The sequence below is a fragment of the Bos taurus genome, chromosome 16, assembly GCF_002263795.3.
Source record: "Bos taurus isolate L1 Dominette 01449 registration number 42190680 breed Hereford chromosome 16, ARS-UCD2.0, whole genome shotgun sequence".
Taxonomy (NCBI): domain Eukaryota; kingdom Metazoa; phylum Chordata; class Mammalia; order Artiodactyla; family Bovidae; genus Bos; species Bos taurus.
The window spans coordinates 32,538,710-32,561,944 of record NC_037343.1 but is presented as its reverse complement, the minus strand read 5'-3'; the positions used below and the strand labels follow the sequence as shown (position 1 = coordinate 32,561,944).

The window sequence follows — 23,235 nt, the reverse complement described above, 5'->3', positions numbered from 1 at the left end:
CTGCACCATTACAGGTGTTTAATTGTAGTATTCTACTGTGTTTTGATGACTGGTGATGAGTTTCTCATATTCTCCTTCAGAAGTCTCTTTTTTCCTCCACATACCTATTTTTCAAACAATTTAAACTCAGTTTATAAAAAAATTCATTGAAAATTGAAATATAATGACACTAAATTTGTGAATAATCTTGGGGGAGAATAGATAGATTTACAATATTGAGTCTTTTCCTATAATAATAAGAGCTAACAGTTTTGTGTGTTTTCTGTATGCCAACCATTGTAATAAACCATTCTCTTGTATCCCTTTTGGTGAAGCAGGCTTAGTTGAAGAGCCTGCTCAGACTCATGCCTTAAGTGGTAGAGCAGGGCTTTTTTAAATTATTTTAATTGGAGGCTAATTACTTTACAGTATTGTGATGGTTTTTGCCATACATTGACATGAATCAGCCACGGGTGTTCATGTGTCCCCCATCCCAAAACCCTCTCCCACCTCCCTCCCCATCCCATCCCTCAGGGTTGTCCCAGTGCACCCACTTTGAGTGCCCTGTTTCATGCATTGAACTTGGATTGGTCATCTATTTCACATATGGTAATATACATGTTTCAGTGCTATTCTCTCAAATAATCCCACCCTCGCCTTCTCCCACAGAGTCCAAAAGTCTGTTCTTTATATCCATGTCTCTCTTGCTGTCTTGCATATAGGGTCGTTGTTACCGTCTTTCTAAATTCCATGCTAAGTCACTTCAGTTGTGTCCGACTCTGTGCGACCCCATAGACGGCAGCCCACCAGGCTCCCCCGTCCCTGGGATTCTCCAAGCAAGAACACTGGAGTGGGTTGCCATTTCCTTCTCCAGTGCATGAAAGTGAAAAGTGAAAGTGAAGTCGCTCAGTCGTGTCCGACTCTTCGAGACCCCACGGACTGCAGCCTACCAGGCTCCTCCGTCCATGGGATTTTCCAGGCAAGAGTACTAGAGTGGGTTGCCATTGCCTTCTCCATCTAAATTCCATATATATGCATTAATATACTATATTGGTATTTTTCTTTCTGACTTACTTCACTCTGTATAATAGGCTCCAGTTTCATCCACCTCATTAGAACTGACTCAAATGTGTTCTTTTAATAGCTGAGTAATATTCCACTGTGTATATATACCACAACTTTCTTACCCATTCATCCACCAGTGGACATCTAGGTTGCTTCCATGTCCTAGCTATTGTAAACAGTGCTGCGATGAGCACGGGGGTACATGTGGATAGAGCAGTTTTGAACCAAGAGCTCTGACACTAAGATCTGTGCCATTAACCACCATATGGCACCCCTCATCCATGGAAAGTGCTGTATTTCTCTTTATTTGTCCTAATCTTACACACAGCAATAAACTAAGTTTCATTGTGCTCTTCGGAACCCATGAATGGGTAGTGATTTTTAAACATCCCCTACATCCTCATCCTTTTCTGTAAATGATTTTGTAAATGGTTGGTTTTATTGTGTCAACTGGATATATAGAGCCCAGTTTTCAGTCAAGCAACAGTCTAGGTGTTGCTGTGAAAATATTTTCTAGATTTGGTAAATATTTAAATCAGTAGACTTTGAGTAAAACAGATTATCCTCCATAATGTGGGTGGGCTTCATCCAATCAGTTGAAGACGTTAAGAAAAAGACCAAGATCCTTTAAAGAAGGAGTTCTGCGTCAGACGGCTGTAACATCACTTCTTCCCACCTCTCTAGCCTGCCGTCCTGTCCTGCAGGTTTCACGCTTGCCATCCCCCACAATTACATGAGTCAGTTTCTTAATAATCACTTCCTTACTCCCACCACCCCATCCAAGTTAGATTTTGTAGTCTACCATTTTAATCATTCTCTCTGTCATACTTGTCTAGCTGCTGTAGTTAAATTGAACTCTCTATCTACTCAACACCTCAGCAGCCAAATGCAGCTAGAGAAAAATGTACAACCATACAGACTAATCTCACTTGAAAATCATGACCACAAACCCCAGGAGGACCCTAAATGCCATTTGGCAACATTTCCTTATTTCTCTGGTCAACTGACTTACCCACTCTCCAAGACAATTGCAGTATTTCATGCTCTTTCCACCTTCTTTACTCTCAGCTGATGACTTCACTGCTTATTTCATTTAAATTAAAAAAAAAAAAAAATTGAAGAGAATGTTCTCATCCTTCCACTACCACTGTTCATCTCCCTCCTATTACATGGAATGGGACTGAATTGCCCATGTCCCTGTCTGAGGTCAAACCTTCCACTGTGTGCTGAAACCCATGCTCTTCTATGAAAGGACTTTGCTGTCAGAATTGTCTTCTGTTCTGTCTCTTCGGTTTTTTTTTTTTATCTACTTTCATTCCAGTCAGCATACGAATATGCTGTAATATTTTCCAGCTCTTAGCCATTTGAGTCAAGGAGAACTAGTGAGATACTTCAATATTGTCTCTGTTAACTGTCCACCATATTGTACCATGATATTCCCATCGTGCTCTCAGCCTGGGGGGTTATGTCATTTTAAATCAGCTTCCAAAGTAATTTATCACTTTTAAGAGGCTAACAAATAACGAAGCAAGCAAGAGCTATGATGTTTCAGTTCACATTCATTCTGACCTGCTCTTCTATCTGTGGGTGTCAAAGCAGTAATGCAGCAGGGCTTCCCTGGCCGTCCAGTGGTTGATAGTTCTCGTTCCATTGCAGGGGGCATGGGTTCAATCCCTGGTCTGGAACCTGAGATGCTACATGCTGCGTGACATGGTCAACCAAAAAAAAAAAGCCGTTTTTTGCATTTTCTAAGTTATTCATTCTGCAGTGAACTTGAGGGTAGAGACCGTGTGTTACTCTTCTTTTTATTCCCAGAGCTTGGTACATAGTAATTACAGTACTTTAAAAAGGTTTCTTGGACTTAACCTGAGGTTCCCCTAGGACCTGTCATTCTGAAACAGTTTCTTCCTCGACTGTGTCATCTTGTTCGTGGCTGCTGCTTGCAGGATGGAGAAGTATGCATGCAGGGTTCTGCGTTGCTCAGGTGTCTTGACAGGTCTCCCTGGCCAGTCGGGTGGCGAGTGAGAGTCACAGAGCATCCACACTGGTTCAGAACAAGAGTATCAGTATGAGAAAGAAGGCTGGGGCAGGCCTGCCTTCTCCTTGGTCATGCCTGCAATCTGTTACTGAAAGTAGTGAAATGTGTTAATAGTTCTTTGTCTTTGTGGTTTAGCCTTGGCATCAGGTTGCATGGATTTGTATTTTCCATCCTGCTTTTCAGCTGTGTTACTTTGGGGAAATTACTTAACTTCTCTGTGCTAGTGTTTCTTTCTAAAATGGGAATAGGATTTCCCTGGCCATTCAGTGGTTAAGACTCCATGATTCCAATACAGAGGATGCCGGTTCCATCCCTTGTAAAGGCACTAAGATTCCACATGCCAAATGGTCAAAAAAATAAATTAAATTGGAGTAGTACTGTACTTGGCTCATAGGGTTTTATAAGGATCATATGAGTCAGTTTATATAAGATGCATAGAATGATACCTGGCACATGATCAGCACTAGAAAGTGTTAGCTGTTGTTATTGCTTGTGTTGTTATTTGCAGGATTGTAAAAGCTAAGTGAGCTTCCGTTTGTATACTTTCAGTAGTTGCAACACCTAACAGCTTGATTTTCGGGATTTCTTCACTTTATCTGAAGGAGAGTTAGTCCACAGAGCAAAGTGCTACCCCAGTCGAAGCATTAAAAGCAGGTTGTGGTAGATGCAGAGAACAAACTAGTGGCTACCCGTCAGGAAGGGGTCGAGCAATAGAGAGGTAGGGGAGTGGGTACGAACTACTGGGTGTAAGACAGGCTCAAGGATATAATTGTATAACATGGAGAATATAGTCAATATTTTATAACAACTGTAAATGGAAAACCAACTTGTAAAATTGTATAAAAAATTAATAATTTAGATCTTATACAAGTGGGCTGTTGTACATTTGACATCGTCTCCAAGATCTCTGTCATACTAAATATATAAAATTGGGGTTAATTGTGTAGCCTTTTTTATCCCCTTGGGTGTTAGAGTTGACAGCTAGTCTTCAGCCTTTCTGCCATATGAACTTAATGGAAGTAATTTATAAGTCTTGAAGTATTTATGGAAACTAAAACAGTTTAGCTTGAGATTGGTTTGTATACCATAGCATTATTGTAATTTCTAACTCACTGTCCAGCACTGAGTTAAATGAACCACCAGATAAGGTTAACATGTTCATTGTCTCCAGCAGTCCTCAGTTATAATCTGTTGTGTGTATTGCAGTCTGCTGAATAGTATTAAAAGAGTTGTCTGGTTGAAGTACCGTGGAAGTTTCTAGTTTCTAAAAAGAACACATCTTGTAGACTTTCCCTCTCCTTCACATTTGAAGGTTAGTTATAGTTCACAGGGTAGGAGGTCTCTACATTGCTAAACTAGGTAAGATGGGCATGTCATACAGCTTTTAGGCAAAGAGTAATGATGGCTGTTTTTCCTTGCGATGGTACGTGATAGGTCACCAAAATTTCACACTTAAGAAAAACGATAAACTAATATTAATGATTTCCATCTTATTCTGAAGTTGTTCAGGACACTGCAAGACTATGTAAAGAAAATCAAAGCCACATGAGACTATTAGGAAGTAGTCATGTGATTTAAAAAAGCAGTAGATGAAGGCTAAGAAACCTGGGCTCTATGTATGACTTAGCCACTTATTATGTGGCCTTGGGTGCAGATTACTTGCTTGAATATCCCAAAAGTGATTTACATATTTTGTGTGGACTATTATGAAAGACCAAGTAAATGAAAGGATGTGTTAGAGTGACATCCCAAAAATGAGTTACTTATGATATATACACATGTTGGTTTTAACACTTATCAAATTGTGATTGATTGTTTACATTCTTAATGAGTTCTTTATGGACAGGGACTGTGAGTTGATCATCCTTAGATCTCTGGTGTCTAGCAGAGTCCCCGACACATACATTTTATTAATCAAAGTTGTCTAACTTTATTTATAGCTTTGCAGGTAAGTAAAAATTTTAAATAAGATTTAAACTGAGATGCAATTTAGGAGAACCGTCTAGAACCATTTCTCAATTTTATCCTGGGCTTCCCTTCTGGCTCAGCTGGTAAAGAATCCACCCGCAATGCAGGAGACCTGGGTTCAATCCCTGGGTTGGGAAGATCCCCTGGAGAAGGGAATGGCTACCCACTCCAGTAATCTGACCTGGAGAATTCCATGGACTGTATATAGTCCATGGGGTCACAAAGAGTCAAACACAACTGAGCAACTTTAACTTTCAACTGAGATATACATTTTATATAATACTTATTAAACTCACATGTAACTGAAACCAGATATTTAGGAAACACTTCGGTGTGTATGTGATATCCTCTGATAAGTTCTATTCCACTATGCTTTGTGCATTAAGTCACTTCAGTCATGTCCAACTCTTTGCAGCCCTACGGACTGTAGCTCACCAGGCTCCTCTGTCTGTGGGATTCTCCAGGCAAGAATAATGAAGTGGGTTGCCATGCCCTCCTCCAGGGGATCTTCCCAACCCAGGGATTGAACCCAAGTCTCTTGTGTTTCCTGCATTGGTAGGTGGGTTCTTTACAACTGGCATCACCTGAGAAGCCCACATCATGTTTCATTCAGTTAAAATAATACTAGCACAGCCCACTGAAGTGATCTCAGGATTTTTTAATGGGTTTTACACCTTCAGTTTAAAAGATAACTTTTCAAGAATGCAATCTCCAAGAGAACAGAAACTTGCTTATGTTTGAGTCTGTATTGCTAGTTCTCATGTGTCTTAGGTGTTCAATAAATATGTCTTGAATGAGTAAGAGTGGCGATCCTCTTCCCATGTTGTTGTTCAGTCGATAAGTAGTGTCCAACTCTTTGCAGTCCCATAAACTGCAGCACGCCAGGCTTCCCTGTCTTTGACTATCTCCTGAGTTTGCTCAAACCCATGTCCATTGGGTCAATGAGGCCATCCAACCATCTCATCCTCTGTCGTCCCCTTCTCCTCTTGCCCTCAATCTTTCCCTGCATCAGGGTCTTTTCTAATCAGTTGGCTCTTTGCATCAGGTGGCCAAAGTATTGGAGCTTCAACTTCAACATCAGTCCTTCCAATGAATATTCAGGACTGATTTCCTTTAGGATTGACTGGTTTGATCTCCTTGCTAAGGAATTCTCAAGAATCTTTTCCAACACCACAATTTAAAAGCATGAATTCTTTGGCACTAAGCATTCTTAATGGTCCTACTCTCACATCCATACATGACTACTGGAAAAATCATAGCTTTGACTATATGGACCTTTATCGGCAAAGTGATGCCTCTGCTTTTTAATATGCTGTCTAGGCTTGTCATAGCTTTTCTTCCAAGGAACACGCATCTTTTAATTTCATGACTGCAGTCACCATCTGGAGTGATTTTGGAGCCCAAGAAAATAAAGTCTGTCACTGTTTCCATTTTTTCCCCCATCTATTTGCCTTGAAGTGATAGAACTGTATAACATGATCTTCTTTTTATGAATGTTGAGTTTGGAGTTTTAAGCCACTGTTTCACTCTCCTCTTACACTTTTATCACAAGGCTCTTTAGTCCTTTGCTTTCTGCCATAAAGGTGGTGTCATCTGTGTATCTGAGGTTATTGATGTTTCTCCCGGCAATCTTGACTCCAGTTTGTGCTTCATCCAACCTGGCATTTCACATGATGTACTCAGCATAGAAGGTAAAGAAGAAGGGTGACAATAACCAGTCTTGATGTACTCCTTCCCAATTTGGAACCAGTCTATTTCAAGTCCGGTTCTAACTTGACCTGTCCAGTTGCTTCTTGACCTGCATACAGGTTTCTCAGGAGGCAGGTAAGGTGGTCTGTTATTCCTGTTTCTTTAAGAATTTTCCATAGTTGTGATCCACACAGTCAAAGGCTTTAACATAGTCAATGAAGCAGAAATAGATGGGGGTTTTTGGAATTCCATTGCTTTTTCCCATGCTTTCCCCCATGAGTCACATTTAAGGACAGAACAAAGGAAAAAGGATTACATATTCCTTGCTGCATTTCAGCTGATCAAGAATTTGAATGATCTAAGTATAATACAATACACTAAGCAACATGGAGGGTACAGAATTAAGTAAGGCTTTGTCTCAGATCTCATGCAGTTTTAGAACCCAATCCAGGAGGATAGTCAAATACAAATAGGCTCCTTAGAAGGAGTTTCAATGTTTTACCAAAATATTTCACACAACTAAATTAAGTGCTTGCTAGGAGAGATTTGCCAAGAACTTGGTTTTCCGATATAGTTGTGGTTCAGGACCAAGAACTGGTAGTACCCTGTCCCATCTGCTAGTAGAGTCAAACTGTGGATCATACAACGTAGGTTTAGTCTTGAAAATATTCATGGCGCATTTAGTTCACTGTTGATTTGACTTTTAAAAATCTATTCTCCTTTAAATAACTTAATTCAGAGTCATCTTGGATCTAGCTTGTTGTGGGTTTTAGAAATTGGATCTTTTGGTAAACATAGTAATTTGTTTTTGAGAATTAGTTTGCCTAATCGATAAAGAGGAGGAAGCTTCAGCCCTGTCTAAAATACATGACACCACATTTTCTTTGCTTATTAGATTATCATGTCAGTATAAATATATTATCATACCAGTATATCATGTCAGGCATATTCACACTCATGCCATCAGGACAGTGCTTAGGAGCGTTTAAGACTCAGTACAGTCCCTAAGAAGGCCAGTCTGAGGCTAACTTCAGGTTTTATCAGGAAGGTGCAGTCCAGATAGTTATGTTGAAGCAAACGTAAACTGAGACTGTCAGCAAACAAGGAGGTTTGGCCGTAGCTTTTGTGCATGTGTTCATTTTGACTACACTGTCAGTCTTGGGCTAACTTTAAATTTTATCATCAGAACTGAGACTTGAGAGTAAAACACTATGAACTAAAAGATTACTGACAAATCTTTCATAATCAGGAGCTATTACATACTCCAAAAGATAAGGCTTTATACCTTAATTACTGTTATCAACAATTTATACATAATTTTGAAAATGTTTTTGATATGTAGATAATTTTTTTTTCCCCTAAGAGAAAGTCAGCCATGTGCTCATCAGATAATATTTTCTGGTAGTGAAGAGATTGGACATTTTCTTAGAAATAGTAATAAAATAGCATCTATACTATATAATTCTTATAGTATAAAGTAAATTAACAGACATAGATGGGTATTCATGATTTCATCTAAAAAAATACTGGAAAATCTCAGTTCATTCGGTGCAATTTTATTGTCTCTGGTTTATGACCAGCCTGTTGTTAAAGCACCATAGAAAGCATTTAAATATGATTTACTGTTAAGTAGCATTTGTGGTAAGGTTATCTTGGAATATATCCATTGGTACCAAAAAGACTTCATAAGGTAGCTTAACAGTGTGAACATCAAGGACAGTTTTATATGAGAAGGCACTATAATAATTACCCCAGTCTCTACTTGTCACAGTTTATTTTGGATTTTTAACTCAGTAATTGAAATATCTTGTCCTAAACACCTTTGGGGGGGAATAAAGTAAATTACTTTTAATGCCACGAACACTGATTCTAGTTTTTAGGGGAAACAGTCATACTTTATACTTACATCATTTAATATGCCTTTTAAGGAAATCAGACCCAGACTCTAAGTGATTATATTAAATGTTTTAAGTTCCAGACTAGGGAGATAGCATTTATCATAGTTGTTGCTTTCAAGCAGGAAGCATAACATTTTATTAAGTTGATAAAACAAATCACTGACTAAAATGAAGTTTAATGAAAGTTCTCTATCAGAAGAACTTACCATTTTAACATATGACTGTAATATAGTACAGTCAGTTCAGTTGTGTAAATAATGCTTTAGAAATAATAAGTGGAAATATTTAGGCCAATTTTTTGCATTGAAGCAAGATTGAGTTCAAAAGTAGCTGCAGTTATTTATGTATTCATTGCTTTCCCATATATTTCAAGATGATGATTTTTCTGTGAATTGTTTCCTCTTTTTATGTTAATACTCTGGAATATTTTGATAAGCCTTCTAACCCTCAGTGACACTGGCAGGCATCAGAGGGGGTTAAGCATGTTCTAGTAGTCCTTCCTTGGCCCTCTTCTCTTCGTTTACTTGCCATCTCTGTGGACTTAAGATGTTCAAGGCTGTAAGGTCCTAACACCAAAGTGAGATTAGTTCTCCAGTCCTCTGCTCATGTCCTTCTTGAATATATAAGAACCCCATAAAACCACTGCCTTACAGAGACCTTTTACTCAGATCTGTACTTCTCAAGAAGATAAATCATTGCTTATAGGCATCTTAAAGCAGAGTCGAATTAACTCTGCCATTGTTTGCCATCCAGTTTAGTGAGTCACTGCTTTTGGTAATGTGGCATAACTCCCAAATCTTGAAGGTTCTGAGAATTAACAGATAGCCAGAACCAGTCTGCTATTTACATGTGCATCCAGCCCTTTATCAGTCTGTAGAACAGAGTATGAGGGAAGAATCCTACCAATATGTGTTTGCTACGACTAACGCTTGATGTTTGCTGTAGGTCAAGCACTCTGCTAAGTACTTTATACATACTAATGTATTTCATTCTCATAGTAGTCCTCTGTGGAAGACTCTGTTCATTATCCCCATTTTGTAAATAAGGACAGAGAGGATAGGTATCTTTCCCCAGGTCACACAAGTAGTAGATAGTGAAGAGAATCTGAACCAAGGGTGTGAATTGGAATCAGTGTCTCTTTTTTGAGTCATTGGGAACCTTTACAAGTTATCAGATGTCAGGGTCAGGGAGGGATAGATTGGGAGTTTGGGATTAACATATACACTCTATTTAAAATAGATAGCCAACACAGACCTACTGTGTACCATAGGGAACTCAATATTGTGTAAAATAACCTAAGTGGGAAAATAATTTGAAAAAGAATAAATACTTACATGGGTATAACTGAATCACTTTGCAGTACACCTGTAACTAACCCATCATTGTTAATCAACTATACTCCAATATAAAATAAAAATTAAATTTTTAAAAAGTTACCAAATATCTGTGAGGAAACCAAGGCAAAGAACCCCCATCTCCTGACACTCAGCCCAGTGTCTTTCCACTATAGTTCAAACGCGTCCGCGTTGTTCATTGAAATGCTTGGATCAGCCTTTTTCTATCCAAGCGGTAAACTCTGAAGTAAATTCTAAGATGATAGAAACAATATTCTTGTGATCCAAACTGGAACACAGAGATGTTGTGAGCTTTCCTGTTGGATCCTAAGGGAACAATAGTGTTAGATGAAGCTGACCAAATAGCTTAGGAGATGGTTGACATGGACATGTTGTGGTAACTCTGCTGTTGTTTCATGGTTTGAGAGAGACTGTTTTGTGGTAGCAGCTGGCTCATTTATTGTTTTCCTTTGGTATATTGGGAAGAGTGTGAGAAGAATCACATTGCAAACCAACTTTCAAATGAAAGCGTCTGATCTTCATATAATCCCTCAGGGATTATGTGGTTGTCAGCGTTGGGTAAACTTGAACATAAAGCTTCCTTTGGTGGCTCACCCCCAGTGTTGCGTGTCGCTCCGCCCTCACATGCCCTGCGTGGTAAACTTTCTCTGCAGGGCTGGCCCAGTGTCGTCATGTGTAAACCTCTTCATCCCAGCTTCTGCAGTTGTCTCAGAGCAGCGTATTCAACTAGTCTCTGAATACTGGGTATACTCTTAGGCTTGGACCCAACTCTAGAAATACAAGTGGTCTTTTCCCAATTCAAATAAAAAGCTAAGCCTTTAAATAAAATTGTCCTCTTTCCCCAAGTATGTAAGTTTAAAACTTTTGGCATCTGCTGCTACTTAGACAACAAAATCAATGAAGACATATCCAACAGAAATTAACAAAAATCTTGCTAACATCCAGTCATGTCTAATTCAGCAGCTTGGTTTGTTTGTTTGTTTTTCATGGATACATGTTCTTGGCTGTGATTTCATGTTGCATATTTATAATACATCTTCTGTTGGAAAATATCAATGTTTTATGGTTCTACAAAAGCATGAATTTCCACATAGTGAATTTGAGAAGCTCTGTTGAGCTTTGTGAGAAGATGTTTATTCCACAGATACCGTGTGAAATGTTTCAGCAGTGGTACGTAAATAATTTTTTAAAGACAAAGGGTGGAAATCAAGTTAGAGGAGCATCGAGAAACACTGCTATTAAAAATCTTAAACTGTGAGACGATAATATTACTCAACATTAGTAAGTCGCCACAGCTAGTCATTTTAGGGGGAGTTTCACAACTAAAATCATTCAGTAAAAGACTAAGTCCTCATATACAGTCAGCTCTCCGTATCCACAGATGCCTTTACCATGCCATTTCAAATAAGGGTCTAGAGCATCTCGGACTGGGGAGTCTGGGGGGTCGGGGGGCGGTTCTGGAACCAGTCCCTTGCAGATACCGAGAGACCGCTATGTGTGTTTTGTTTGTTTACAGTTATATCATGCATCTCCACTTAAAATAGGCATCCTCCATATTGTCTGCATAGCCTTGGCAGGACTTTGAGGCAGAAGGACTCGATAAGGTTTGCTGACCTTGAATTAAACGCTCGTCTCCTGCAGGCAGCCTGCCCAGTTTTTAAAGAGTAATAAGCCTTCCAGGCGTGTTCTCTAATAATAGAGCAAGGAAGCCCTAACAGAAACAGGAACATTTGGAGAGCATTTCTCACTCTGACGGACTCTCTGTGGAATTTTTACCCTCTTTTTCTTTGGAGTCCATTCAGAAAAAAAATTTTTTAAATCACCAAGGAGAAAGATCGAATTTACTTAATTAATTTCTTCAGTAATGTGCTGCTGTTCATAGATGAGAGGTGACTGACCAAAATACATATATATATATTTAGAGTTTGGGGTTTTATTTTTTTGTTTTCTGTTTTTGGGAGGCATGCCATGCAGCTTGTGGGATATCAGTTCCCTGACCAGGGATTGAACCTGTGCCCTCAGCAGTGAAAGCAAAAAGTCCTAACCACTAGACTGCCAGGGACTTGCCAGTTTTTTCCTGTTCTTGATATGTTTTTTGTTTATAGTCTGTTTTTCACATGTTTTTGAAGGCAGCTGTCTGAAATTAGGAAGGCAATCTGTAATTTGAGGAATAACCTGGTTAAAGGTTTTTGACTAGGAAAGGGGCCTGGCAGGCTACAGTCCATGGGATTGCAAAGAATCGGACATGACTTAATGACCAGACAACAAAGAGTTCAAGAACTAATTGGACCATCTTTTGAGTTTTTCATTAGAAATGCTTTAAGGTAGCTAATAGTCTTTTCACTTTGGGGGGTGTGGGCATCAAGTCCCATACTCATAATATGTATATTTTATTTCTCTTTTACTAAAGTTTATATTTTGGATTATTTCATAGAAGAAGGACAGGAAAATGGAAACTTTTTTGTTCAAGAATTTCTTGGTTCTCACTTTGCTAACAGAGAGGAAACTTTGTAAAAATGCCAAATTACACTTTTTTAAAGGAACAAAGTATGTATCTGTCTGAACAAAATTTTGTCCTTGGAGGATTCATGATATTTATAGAAGAGTTTTTGTTTAGGTTTGCCAGCTGTGGAAATTGTTTACTCTTTACCATTTGGTACAAGTTAGTAGATCTTTTACTTCTATTCCTAGCAGGCACCCCACTCCAGTACTCTTGCCTGGAAAATCCCATGGATGGAGGAGCCTGGTAGGCTGCAGTCCATGGGGTCGCTAGAGTCGGACACGACTGAGCAACTTCACTTTTACTTTTCCTTTCATGCACTGGAGAAGGAAATGGCAACCCACTCCAGTGTTCTTGCCTGGAGAATCCCAGGGACGGGGGAGCCTGGTAGTCTCTGGGGTCTATGGGGTCACACAGAGTCGGACACGACTGAAGCGAATTAGCAGCAGCATTTTTTAGACAGTTTTATTGAGACATAGTTCACTTATCATTCAGTTCGCCCTTTGTGTACAATTCAGTGGATTTTCGGGCATTCACAGAATTGTACAGCTATCATCCCGTTCAATATTAGTAATTTTTCATCACCTCAGAAAGAAATCCCATACCCATTAGAGATCACTCCCGATTTCTCTGCACACCTCCCAGTCATAAGTAGCCACTAATCTATTTTCTGTCTGTATAAATTTACCTATTTTAGGCATTTCATATAAATGGAATCATACACTGTGATTGACTTATTTCATCTGGCATAATGTTTTCAAGAGTCATTCAGTTGCTGCATGCATCAGGAACTTCTCTCCTTTTTGTTGAGAAATAATGTAATAAAGGTATGCCACGCTGTTTATCTGTTCACTAGCTGAGGAACGTTGGGGTTGTTTCCACTTCGGGCCTATAGTAAATAATACTGCTATGAACACTGATGGCAACTTTTTATATGTGTTTTCATGTGTTTGAGCATAAACCCAGGAGTGAAACCCTTTCCATTATTCTTGCCTGGAGAATCCCCATGGACAGAGAAGCCCGGTGGGCTACAGTCCATGGGGTCACAAAGAGTTGGACATGACTGAGCAACTAAGCAGCAGCAGCGTAGTAACTCTGGGCTTAATGTATTTGAGGAACCACCGAACTTTTCCAAAACTGCTGTAACATTTTACGTATGTACAATGGAATATTACTCAGTGATTAAAAAAGAATGAGATGCCATTTGCAGCAACATGATGGACCTGGAGATTATCATACTGAGTGAAGTCAGACAAAGACAAGTATCACTTGTATTATATACAGAGTATTATATATGTGTGTGTGTGTGTACATGTATTATATACAGAATCTAAAAAAAAAAATGAAATATATTTACAAAACAGAAACAGAGAATGAACTTATGGCTACCAGGGGGCAAAGGTGGAGGAATAGATTGGAAGTTTAGGATTGACGTGTCACAGTGCTATGTTTAAAACAGATAACCAACAAGCAGGTGGCTCAGTGGTAAAGAATCTGCCTGCCAGTGGAGGAGACAAAGGTTTGATCCCTGATCCTGGATCCTTATATTCTTAGTTTGAGTGTTTTGATCATGAAAGCATTGGATTCTTTGTCCTTTCTTCTAGAGATGTGGTATATTACATTAATTGATTTGGGGAGATACTAAATTCATCCTCTGTTCCTAGAATAAATATCACTTGTTCATGATGTATGTTCCTTTTTACATGTTGCCAAATTCCGTTTGCTATTATTTTGTTGAGGATTTTTGAATCTGTACTCATAAGAGATTGATCTGTAGTTTTCTTATGATGTATTTATCTGGTTTTGGTGTCCCAATTAATGCTGGCCTCATAGAGTGACTTGGGGAATGTTCCCTTTTCTTCTGTCTTTTGATAAGTTTGTGAAGAATTAGTGTTCTTATGTAAATACTTGGTGTGTGGATGCTCAGTAGCTTCAGTTGTGTTGGATTCTTTGCAACCCTATGGGCTGTAGCCCACCAGGCTCTTCTGGGATTCTCCAGACGAGAATACTGGAGTGGGTTACCATGCCCTCCTCCAGGGAATCTTCCCAACCCAGGGATCAAATCCACATCTCTTGCATCTCCTGCATTGGCAGGCGGGTTCTTTACCACTAGCACCAAATCACCTGGTTGTAGGCTTTTCTTTCAGGATAGCTTTAAAATGACCAATTCATTCTCTTTTCTTCATTCTCATTAATTACAGATCTATTCAAATTTTCTGTCTTTTCTTGATTCAGCGTCAGTACTCTGTCTTCCCAGGAATTTATTCTCTTCATTTCAGTTATCCAATTTGTTAGTGTACAGTTACTCATAGTATTCTTTATAATTGTTTTTTTAAAATCAGTAGAAATATCTAGTCATAGATCTGTAACTAGTAAATAGTTACTTTAACCCAGAAAATAACTCTTACCTTTGGGGCCCTTTCTAGGGATAGAAGATACTTGAAATGCAAAGAACTGTTGAGTCCCTCATTGTTAAACATCAGCATTAATTCCTGCCTGGCGCAGAATATTGAGACAGAGCCTTTGGGAAACAATGTTAAGAGTGGTTAACGTATGCTTTTAATACTGTTCAAAGAAATATCTCTGGGTTAAGAAATCCTCTTCCTAGAAACTTGCAGGCTTCCATAACCTTGAGCAGAAACCCTTGGCCTGATGTCCAGCTTTCTGTATGTGGAGGTGACACTGCCGCCTGCAGAGCTGTCAGGTTCGTTTTTCATTACAGAGTCTCAGCAGTTCTTTAGAGCCTTAACGTAGTCAGATCTCTTATGGTAAACTTTAAAGGACTGACCAAATTTTCAGGTGATGGGTTTTCTCTCTCATTTTTAGCTTCTCTCATTTTATTGATTTTCCAATTTATAGAATGTGTCGAAACATATTCTTTTATATTTAGAACGTAAAGTCTTGAATGCAGGGAAATTTCAGACCAAAGTAGTATATATAGTATATATACCCAGGCAACATACAGAGTGCTATAGAGGAGATTATTTTCAACTGTGAAAGAGCAGAGACTAAAAGATTTCTGAATCTAGGATTCCCCACTCTGACAAGTACATTCCCATCCTAAACCTGTATTAACTCTTCTGGCCAAAAGTCATTGTGCAGGGTTTTTGTTTTTGTTTTGTCATGAAAACCTTTCTCTCTCTTAATAAAACGTTTAGATTCCCATTATAGAAATCTATTATAAAAGCACTTTGAGAAGGCTATTTACAGGTCAACAAAAGATAAATTGTTAAAATTAATAGTGATATTAAATGTTAAATGCAAATAAATGTTCAATTTACCAAGAGTTTTAAAGTCTTTTGATTATTGCAGACAACTATTATGTATCTCTTTTTCAAAAATATTCTATTTTGAAAGAGAGGTGCTCACACCATAAAAAGAAAAAAGGTAACTTTACATTGGAGCTATCTGCATCTAGAACAAAAACCTGTAGGTGCCATTGTTAAGGAAGTTAGATAGTAGATCAAATTATTGGTTTTACAGAGTAAGCAATGAGATTTCTCAATTGGAAAAGACAATTTAAGTCCTAGAAGTTGGCTCTAAGGAAACCACTGAACAAATAGATTTGGGTAAACATTTTTCTAATTATAAAAGTTAGTAATATACATAGTTCATAAAATTGAGAAAAAACAATCTTGAAGTGTATGGAGTCAAAAGTGAATATATCTCTTTACACCTTTGTGTTCACACCCCCATGCTATATTTCTCCGCTCCCCCAAACTGTTAACAGTTTGATCTGTAATGTTTCAAACTTTCTTTTGTTGTAATTGGTATTTTTGTAATACCAATTCTTTTTTTGTAATTGTTGTAATTGGTAGTTTTGTTTGTTTTGTTTTATATTTAGCATGTAAACATACACACAGGACCTATTTATTTAACTTACAAAAATGTGATCTTGCTACAGGTAATGTATTATGACCTGGTGTCTTTACTTTATGTGTCTTAGGTATATTTTTAGTGCCCTTTTATAGTAACTCATTCTTTTTAGTAGCTGTATGATAGTTCATCATATGGATTTACCATCACTTATGTAACCATTCTCCTACTGGTATTTAGATTGTTTCCAGTTTTTAGTGCTATAGATAACTGAAGTTAATATCCTAGGACATGTCTCTGCATATGTTCAAGCATTTCTGTAGACTGCCTTCCAGGAGGTGGAATGGTTGATTAATTGTCATTGATTCACATTTGTGCAGTATCTTCTGACATCCTTACCAACACTAAGTATTAGCAATGTTTTGTATCTTCGCCAGTCTGATAGATTAAAAAAAAAAAAAAAATACTGGTAGGGAGTTGCCTAGCCATCCAGTGGTTAGACTCTGTGCTCTCACTGATGAGGGCCTGGGTTCAATCCCTGGTTGGATAACTAAGGCCCCACAGCCAAGCAGACAAAAAAAAAAAGAATGGTAGCTTATTGTTTTAACTAGCATTTTTCTGATTACTAATGAGATTGTTGAGCTTCCCTGGTAAAGGGAAGTAAAGAATCTTCCTACAGTGCAGCAGACCCAGGTTTGATCCTGGGTCAGGAAGATCCCCCGGAGAAGGAAGTATCAACCCACTCCAGTATTCTTGCCTGGGAAATCCATGGACAGAGGAGCCTGGTAGGCTACAGTCCGTGGGATTGCAAAGAGTCAGACATGACTGGGCATCTGTCACTTTCCGTTCACTTTGATCTTGACGCAGGAAGACATTCCATATGTTAGATGAACAGTCAAAGGCACAGTGATAGGACTGAATGTGGTTAGAAAGGAATAGGGTTAGAAAGGCCTAAATATTCAGTAAAAGATTCAGGAAATAGTAGCCTCCTGTACGTGGATTTGAATTATAAATGAAAAATATACTGAATCTTTTCTTCCCCTCTAGTACTGGATGAACGAATACACCTCTTCCATCGGAATTGGAGTTTTTCATTCAGGAATTGAAGTATATGGCAGAGGTATGTGTGCACACAGTCTAAATACACTTTCTGAAGATTTTTCTCATTTAAAGGAGTTGCAAAATCATGACTGTAGCTCTTCCCCCCCCTTTTTTTTTTAAGTACCATACTTTATTGTAGAAATAGGGGGAAATCTCCCCATATTTGTTTATACTGTATTTTGGAAAAATGCCCAAAATTGAATGTATTTGAGGAGAAAGTACTCAAACTACACACATGTACATTGATTTGGTTATCTTTTATTCTAAATCCTGTGTCTTAAAAAATATTTTCCTTTTGAGATTGTTATACCATGACAGTTTTGCCTTAATCTATATTGACCTTCCTAAGAAACCTTGCACTTTGAAAAGATAGTATGATATAAATAATCATTTTGGTTGGAAAAGGATTGGTGCTGGAACGTCAATTTTGAAATACCAATTTCCTGAGGGAATTTCTGTAACTTGTTTTTGTAGACCTACAAATGTATAGTTATAAAGTTTAAAAATATTACTGAGCAAATCCTGCCTTTGAATACATGTTGCTTTTTGCTTAAGAGTGATGGCCTTTGTCATTATTTGAGCCCTTTTTATTCTTTATTACCATTCATTATGGTAAACGTAGCTGGAACCACTCAAACCAAGCAGCTCTGTTTCAACAGCTTTTTCCTTTGTTCTAATTCTCTCTCTTGGTACAAGATAATCTCCTGACCATGTTTTAAGTAGAATGTTGTTCATAAGACAGAGCACGTTGCTGGTTTCACCAAGGTTGTAATAATATACTAGTTTGAATCATAAGCTCACCCTGTAGCAGAAATGCTCTTATTTGCTTCAGCTAGGAGAAGGAACTGGCAACCCACTCCAGTATTCTTGCCTGCAGAATCCCAGGGACAGGGGAGCCTGGTGGGCTGCCGTCTGTAGGATCGCACAGAGTCGGACACGACTGAAGCGACTTAGCAGCAGCAGCAGGCAGTCTTTGTGACCTCTCAGATTATGCTACTGCAGTTTCTTCCCAGTTACCCCTGAAGACTACATTTGTCGTTTGGTCGCTAAGTCATGTCTGGCTCTTTGTGACCCCATGGTACCAGCTTAGCTAATACAAGGAAAAGGCTCATTGACTACATGTGTCAGTGTGGTGTTTTACTGTCCCCTTTTATATGCTAAATTAGCTGCTTCTAGGTGCAGTGTACCATATTAAATATTGGCTATAAAAATCTGCCATGTAAGCTCCATTTTACTTGAAAGACTGCATCTACCAGAAAGCAGAGGGGTTTGTGTTGAAGGTTCCAGTGGTTGGTGTATTGATACAGGTGCGATTGTAGCCCATGGGCTTGCTCCCTGTTTGATGTGGCTTTTGCCAAAGTTGCAGGAATGTTCGTTTTTAACTGAATTTGAGTGGTATGTTACAGTTTTTAAAGTGCCATCGATTTTGGAACCACATGACCACGCTACTCTGAGGTAGATTGTAGCATGGGGCAAACCTGCAGAAAGTCATACTGCTAATTAACAAAACTAAGACTTGAACCCAAGTATTCTCATATACTAGTCCATTATCCTTTTATCTGCCTAATCATTGTTCCCATTCATAAAATGACTTAGGAATAATTAGAAACATGGTTCAAAAGAGCAAAACCAGAACCAACTACATTCCTAAAAGTGAATTATTGCTTCTTGAATAGACAAATAAGTGGGCCTACAATTTTACTATAATTGAGAACATTAAAAATCAAAATATGATTTTTCGATATCTAACCTTATCTACAGTGTTTTATAAAGTTCTGTTATTAAAAAGTTATATGTTTCAGAATTAAATGCCTTCTTATTCTACATTGTTGTTGTTTCTTATGAAAGATCTGAATCAAAAGTAAACTTAGAATTGCCTTATTCTTTCCCATGCCTTGTTCTAAAACCTTTTAAGATTATATTTAATAAATTTGAGTGACAATTTAAGCATTTGTTTAGAATTCTTTAAGTCTACTACAGTTTTCCATTTAAATATCAAAGTATCTCATACCATAATTGTTGCCAGAAACTTTATTTCCTTCCTGATTTGAAACCATGCTTCGTTTTCATTCTGGCTGAGAGTTGTGTCTGTCAGTCTGGATGTACATTCACTGTATGTGATCCAAGCTGCTGTCTCTCTCTCACAGATGTGCTGTGTGGTGTGTGTCAGGGGCTGTGTGTATTCATTTTTCAGCTGATTTTTTCTTGAATGAGGGGGATTGAATTCCATTTTTCTGGTTTCCTAATGTTTCATTCTTAATCAAAGATAAAGATAAATCCCAAGAACCTTGAAAACTCATTGTTATTAGACAGTTTTTCCAGTAAAATACAAGTTTGAAATTTGACCACTTTAATTTTTAAATGGCACAACACTGAACTGACCACCTACATACTTCGGTGTGATAGGGAAACACTGGAACTTTTTTCTCTTTTGAGTGTTAGGCACTCTCCTCTAGCCATTATAAAGTAAACATGGAAGTCAGAATTACCTTGGAGCATCTTTTATTAGAGTTTCAAGTCTTGCGTCAACTGTTCTATACAAGTAATAGCTAAATGAGATGTTTGTGAAAGCATTACTAAATTGAAAATATTTAGATGGTATCATTATTATCTTCATCATTTATTAAATCTAATTCAGCATACTGGTTAAATTTTATGTGATAAATACTAAGAATCATGAGTTTTCTCTTTTCAGAATTTGCTTATGGTGGCCATCCTTATCCCTTTTCTGGAATATTTGAAATTTCCCCAGGAAATGCTTCTGAACTAGGAGAAACATTTAAATTTAAGTAAGTAGGGAGGATAATTTTTATTACACTGTCTTAGGTGCCAAAACTTGTATTCAGGCATACAGAATTCATTCTGTAGATTTAAAAATATAGCAAGTTAAAATGTTTCTTCAATGTTGTTTTAGTTGCTAACGCTTTAAAATCAAATCTAAGTCGTGTAAAGATAGTAATCAGCCAGATAAAGTGCCTGAAAGAAGCTAGACTGTTGCTCTTACTGAGGACCCACGGAAGTTATTTTATCTGCTTTACAAATGTTTTTACCTTAATGTAAGACTTTGCTTTAACAGACTTTCCTATCTAATGATTGCTTCCCTCAGTCTCCTATTTGGAGGGAGATGGAGGAAAGATTGTGACCTACCTAACACTCTTAAAAACCTCTTCATGTTCCCAGTGAAAGAGACACTATTTATAAACTTGAAATAACTAAAATAATCTGAATAGATTAGCCGAGAAAGTATTGTTAAGGTATTATATGCATTGATAGACCTAAAATGTATGGATATGAGTGTACTCTGGAGCCTTGGGAGTAGTAAAAAGCACCGAAAACCTACTGCTAATGCTGATAATCAAATTGTCATTCCTTAATTAAGTTTTATATTTAAAGTGATATTTAGAATCTTAGTTTCAAGGAGCTTTAAAGAAACTTCTAGGCCTATAATAGTTTCCAAGTGAAAAATAATGACATGAGGTTATAACACTGAAATTCAGTATAAGGCTATTCCCTTTTATCACTACTGAGTTAATGGTTCTCTTAGCCTATAACCAATTTGAAATATTTACACACGTAAGTGCTATAATGCCAGCCTGAATCCATCTGTTAGGTCTCCCTTTTGCCAAAACTCCTAGGTAAAAGGATTTTCTGAGTGTCGTCAGCTTTCTTGGATTCTAACTTGAATCTGACTAAAATTGTACTCTCTGTTGAATGATGTCTATTGCATTTCCAGGGTAGTAGTTTAGAAGTGGTGGGGGGTTGGTTTGTTTTTTGGTTTGGTGTATTGTTTAGAACGGGTTTGTTTTTATGCCTTTTTTTAAAATTAGTCATTTGGAAGTTGATCTCACTGCAGCCCAGTGGCAGGTAACTTAAAAGATTATTTTTAAGTGAGACTATGACCAGCTATTTGATGGCAGCTGTAATTAAGCAAGAATATTTGCAGCGTGGATCTGGTGCTCTAGTAATGTAAATTCTAATGCAATAGTAATAAAAATAACTGTGATATTACATTTTTACTATAATACTGTTTAATAAGGGGAATGACTTATTTTGAGTTTGTTTTATTTAGAAGTGGTATACTTAAGAGTTCATTACTTTTAAAAAGTAGAAACTAAAATAATCAGATTATTAAAATACCTCATTTACTTTTTAGTCTTATTACATTAACCCTGCTTTGTTAAACACCCATCATAATATTCCTGGAAATAAACATTTCTGGAAATAAGTCTTTAAGCATGCCTATAATATAACTCACACAGCTATATTCTTTTTTTCTTTTTCCTTTTTTTTCTTTAAGAGAAGCTGTTGTTTTAGGGAGCACTGACTTCCTAGAAGATGATATAGAAAAAATTGTGGAAGAATTGGGAAAAGAATACAAAGGCAATGCCTATCATTTGATGCATAAAAATTGCAATCACTTTTCTTCGGCTTTATCAGAGGTAAATTTTATTCTAAAAGTTCTTCAAATAAATAACATTTACTCATATACTTACTGCCCCACTATATTTAGCAAGTTATTTTTTTCTGTTTATTTACATTATGCAATATATGGTATTTTCTTTCTTTTCTGTAACTATTATATATGAGTGACCTTTCCAAAGTTGGTAACTTTAGAGTCAGCATAGTTTGGGGTTTTTTTTTTACTTTATGCATTCAATTCTTTTTAATTATATTTTTCTTTTGTATTGGAGTACAGCCGATTAACAATGTTGTGATAGCTTCAGGTGAACAGCGAAGGGACTCAGCCGTACATGTACATGTATCTGTTCTCCTCCAAACTCTCCCTCCTGTCCAGGCTGCCACATAACATTGAGCAGAGTTCCCTGTGCTATATATAGGAGGACCTTGTTGATTATCCATTTTAAATACAGCAGTGTGTACATGTCCATCCCAAACTCCTTTACTATCCTACCCCGCTCCGACTCTCAACCATAAAAGTTCATTTAGAGTCAGCACAGTTTTAAATTGTAAGTCTAGTCATGACCTAGCAAGTGTGTAGAGTGAGTACAATAATGAGTCGCTTCTTATTCTAATTTATTTTATTACAGCCTTATATTTTCACTTAAATTAATGCCAAGGGGATTGGGGGGAAAAATCATAAAAAATTAATGCCTAAGTGACTTCCACTTCTTAACCAATAAGATTTCTCTTTTCCTAACTTTTAGTTGCCAACTTCAACTTTTTTCTGGCTCTTACTTATTAATAAGTGATTCATTTCTCTTATCTAGAAGTTTCACTCTGCCAGTCATCACATAGGCACTTATTTGCCTTCCCAGTTCTTGGGTGCCAAGCAGAAAACCTAAAGTAGATCCAAAGTAAAGGACCTTAAAAAAGAAAATGGAGGGAAGAAAGTTAAAAGATTATAAAATAAGATCTGGAGAATTAAATGGCACTTGAAACCGCTTCCCAGCTTCCTGATACTTAGCAGATGGTCGCAGTGGCCACATCAAGTACCACAGGAATTGTGAAATATGTAAAGGAGAAAATGAGCTGCAGTTTCAGTGACCTCTGCAGAGCTGCTTAGCTAGCTGGCCCTTTTCACTGCCCTCCTGGCTTCCCCAGCATAGCTTCCAAACAGGGCTATAGCTCACTGTTGCTGTGCCTTGCCAGTTGTTTTCTGAGGACCAGTGGCATGTTTGTAAGATACACACCATGGATGTTGACTGAACCATGTTGCAGGTGTCCACAGAAAGGGGCTTTTCCTCCATCGGGACCATCTGAAATCGAGCTGCTGACCAGCTCTGTATTTCTCAGACAGAGACTGATTGCATTCCTGACTTGATGATTGTTGCCAAAAGCTGCAAGTTAGGGGAGACCACATCACTA

At 37.8% G+C, this 23,235-nt stretch overlaps 1 protein-coding gene across 3 annotated transcripts in view; it reads left to right on the top strand.

Annotated features, from left to right (window-relative positions):
• DESI2 (desumoylating isopeptidase 2) overlaps positions 1–23,235 on the top strand; it is a 45,284-nt gene that overhangs the window by 11,215 nt on the left and 10,834 nt on the right. For 2 of the 3 annotated variants that reach the window (XM_005216811.5, NM_001100384.2), the window contains exons 2-4: positions 17,356–17,428; positions 20,105–20,198; positions 21,707–21,848. In XM_005216811.5, the coding sequence (XP_005216868.1) occupies positions 17,356–17,428; positions 20,105–20,198; positions 21,707–21,848 (309 nt within the window). Of the gene's footprint in view, positions 1–12,750; positions 13,320–17,355; positions 17,429–20,104; positions 20,199–21,706; positions 21,849–23,235 lie in introns of those variants that run through there. The other variant, XM_010813122.4, reaches the window with a different exon arrangement.